The 3,131-nt window shown below is 44.5% G+C and overlaps 1 protein-coding gene across 1 annotated transcript; it reads left to right on the top strand.

The window, feature by feature from the left end:
* The first annotated feature begins 1,231 nt into the window (after positions 1–1,231).
* LOC131899741 (testis-expressed protein 13C-1-like) lies at positions 1,232–2,783 on the top strand. The gene is made up of 2 exons (XM_059251216.1): positions 1,232–1,952; positions 2,540–2,783. The coding sequence occupies exons 1-2, from the start codon at positions 1,343–1,345 to the stop codon at positions 2,587–2,589; spliced, it is 660 nt and encodes a 219-aa protein (XP_059107199.1). The 5' UTR covers positions 1,232–1,342; the 3' UTR covers positions 2,590–2,783.
* The last annotated feature ends 348 nt before the right edge of the window (positions 2,784–3,131 follow it).

Here is a 3,131-nt window from a genome sequence, read left to right on the forward strand (position 1 = left end):
AGAAAGCTGCGCTCTGACCTCTACATGCATGACATAGCACACACATATGCACAAACACACATGCAAGCTAAATGAATAAAATGATTCTTAATGCCAAAAGCAAGGCTGAATAGATGGCTTAGCAGTTAAGAGCTTATACAGCTCTTGCAGCACCCATGACCCATCATTCTCACAACCTCCAGTAACTCCACTCTAAGGGATCAATTGCCCTCTTCTGGTCTCTGTGGGCAACTGCACTTACAAACACATGCACCCCCACATAGGCACACAAGAAATGAGTGTAAGCATAGAAGAAGGAACTTGAACAGCTTTACGGTATTGAAATAAGTTATCTAGAAGCACAAAAGATGGGAGATATGCAGGGAAAATGCCTAATAAGATATCCTAAAATCGTTGAAGAAAGCCAAGGGAGGTGCAGGCCAATAATCCTGGTACTGGGGAGGATCGGGAGTGAGTTCAAGGCCAATCTAAGCTACATAGCAAGAACCTGTCTTGACAAATAGGTTAGACAGACAGACAGATAGCAAACATAAAGGCCCAGTCAAAACAGAATAGAAATTACTGGCATCTAGAACAAGATCGGGGACTTAAAAGAAAACCTGAGGGACTTTTGTCTGTCATGTGTTTGAATTAAGGAACTTGGGACTATATAGAAATTTTGATGCAGAAAAAGACTTATGAGACAAGGAGTTGAACCATTTAAAAAAACCCTCCCCAAAGCACCCACTTTCTCCAATTCTAGATTGGAAATTCTTGTCAAATCCTGTCTGTGTGGCACACTCTAGATCTCAGCATTCAGATGAAAGCAGGTGAGTTGAAAGTTCAGTGTCAACATGGACTCTACAGGTAGATCGGGCCTTAAAAAAGAAAGAGGGGGCTGGAGAGATGGCTCGGAAGTTAAGAGCACTGGCTGCTCTTCCAGAGGTCATGAGTTCAATTCCCAGCAACCGCATGGTGGCTCACAACCATCCGTAATGAGATCTGGCGCCCTCTTCTGGCGTGCAAGCGTACATGCCCTCTTCTGTACGTGCAAGCGTACACTGCATACATAATAAAAAAGAAAGGGGACGGTGGAAGACGGGAAACTTACCAGATGAGCCAGAGTTATCTGTGCCACTGCATTTTGGTCCCAGCAGGCCATGGTGCGGGTCTCACAGCCCATGTCTATGACGTCCCTGACATGTTTATCCTTTGCGCGGAAAAGTTGTTGTGAGTAGCTTCAGGGCTTCAGTCTAGGTGAGAAGGGAGAGGAAGGGAGGTAGGAGCTAGGAGCCAGCACTGGACAAGGCACCAAGGTGAAGGGTGAGCCTATTGCAGTCCACTATTTAGAGCAGGTTCAGCCATGGCTGTGGACGTTGGGGATCCCAAGAGTGGTTTCCGCCACTGCGATGTGGTTGTGTTTATCAATGAAGAGGTGCTGAGGAATGGTGGTGGCCGGAGCTTCTACCTGACCTTCCGTTCACGGCCCTGGAAGGATATAGAAGATGGTCTGAAGTCTGTCGTGGCTGATACCCGTGTACCACGCACCATCAAGAGGGCCTGCGCCTGGAGTGCTCTCGCCCTGGGAGTGAGGGTGGCTAAGAGGCAACGAGAAAAGCAGTCACAACGTGTCCAGCAGCTGCACAATCAAGTCGAAGAGCAGGAGGCAGCCACCTGGACTTTAGCCACAGACCTGCAACGGCTGCGTGAGGAGCGTGACGAAGTGGTCTCTGAGCTTCGCAGTGCGAGAGACAACCTGAAGCAAGTGCTACACGAGTGTGATATGCTACACAAGAGGCTGATTGAGTTCGACCTGTCACAGCAACTTCTGGCTGAGTCGCAAGATACTGAGTATCTGGGTACTCTGCCGTGGCCTCTAATTATCAAAGAACATATAGAGCCTCTTGACACAGACTTGCAGAGTGGGCAATATGCAGTGACCCCGAAGAAAGACCAGATGGTATCCGTAACAGGTATGCCAAGTTCCCCAGGTCCTTGAGCCTAGGCCCCACAGCTGCCTCTACCAGTGTTCTCTGCATCATTGCCAATGACATCCCCTCCCAAATCTAGAGTACTCTCAGAGAATACAGTACTCTACCGCTGAGCTATACCCTTAATCTGCAATCAGACTCTTTAGCACAGTAAACCTAACTGCATATATGGATCTTTCTCCAGATTCAATTATACACATGTGTGTGTATATATAATTTGTATTGTTTTTGAGAAGGATAAAATTCTACTGAATATGTCAGTTTATCTTTAAAAGGAAAACATTTCCAGTAGCAGGTATGTTCACAGGTGGACAGCAGTTGACTGCTATCCATTTAGTTACCAGTCTGAAAAGGCTGATGTTATGAAACATTCTCTTTTCTCTTTCTGTACTCTCCTTGACATCCTTCTTGCTTAACAGCAGACCTTCTGCAGGGCATAGCTATGTTTTTAAAACATAAGATGCAGGGTGCTCTGGGTACATTGCTTTTTCTTTGAGAATGCTATTGCTATTTCTTTAATTTGTTTTTATAACTATAATTCATGGGTGCTATTCTTTGTGTCTCTTAAGTTCTAGAAACTTTGCATGAAGCTGAAGAATTCTCAGCTTCCAGTGTGTGAATCTTCATGAAATGCCCTTCAGCAGCAGCCTCCACCTCACTAAGACCTCAGCTAGCTGCTGACACAGAGAACATAAGGAGAAGAACATACAGGAACTAAGGAGAAGAAACTGGGTATATATTCTAGAAAAACAAAAAGCATACAGATTCTGTTAGAACTTAATCCACTGTCATTGAGGCGTTCAAAGGGATGCAAAGGCCAACGTAAAATTTCAGAGGATGTCACAAGTTTGTTGAATTTCATTCATTTGTCCATTGAATGGTTACTGATAAATTGGTGTATGCTAGAAACTACAATTACATTACCAAGTATGCACATTATAATCTCTCTGGGTAAGGTTGGTTAGGTGATAGTAGAGAACATAATTTCAGACATGGTGTGGATCATGGTGTCCTTTGTCCTGCATGAAATAGAACCTTTGCAGAAACTCTATTGAAAACATATCAGGATCCATTTCTGTAAGTGGGGGGGGGGGCAACATTAAGAGATTTTTATTTGGGGAACACTGAAGAACAAAATAGTCTTGTTAAAATTTAGTTTCT

The sequence above is a fragment of the Peromyscus eremicus genome, chromosome X (genome assembly GCF_949786415.1).
Source record: "Peromyscus eremicus chromosome X, PerEre_H2_v1, whole genome shotgun sequence".
Taxonomy (NCBI): Eukaryota; Metazoa; Chordata; class Mammalia; order Rodentia; family Cricetidae; genus Peromyscus; species Peromyscus eremicus.

What these genes read in the sequence shown, in the direction of transcription:
- LOC131899741 (XM_059251216.1), top strand. Translation starts at nt 1,343, where the DNA reads ATGGCTGTGGACGTTGGGGATCCCAAGAGTGGTTTCCGCCACTGCGAT. An exon ending in CCAGATGGTATCCGTAACAG is followed by an intron (nt 1,953 to 2,539) that starts GTATGCCAAGTT and finishes GTGTCTCTTAAG; the next exon opens with TTCTAGAAACTTTGCATGAA.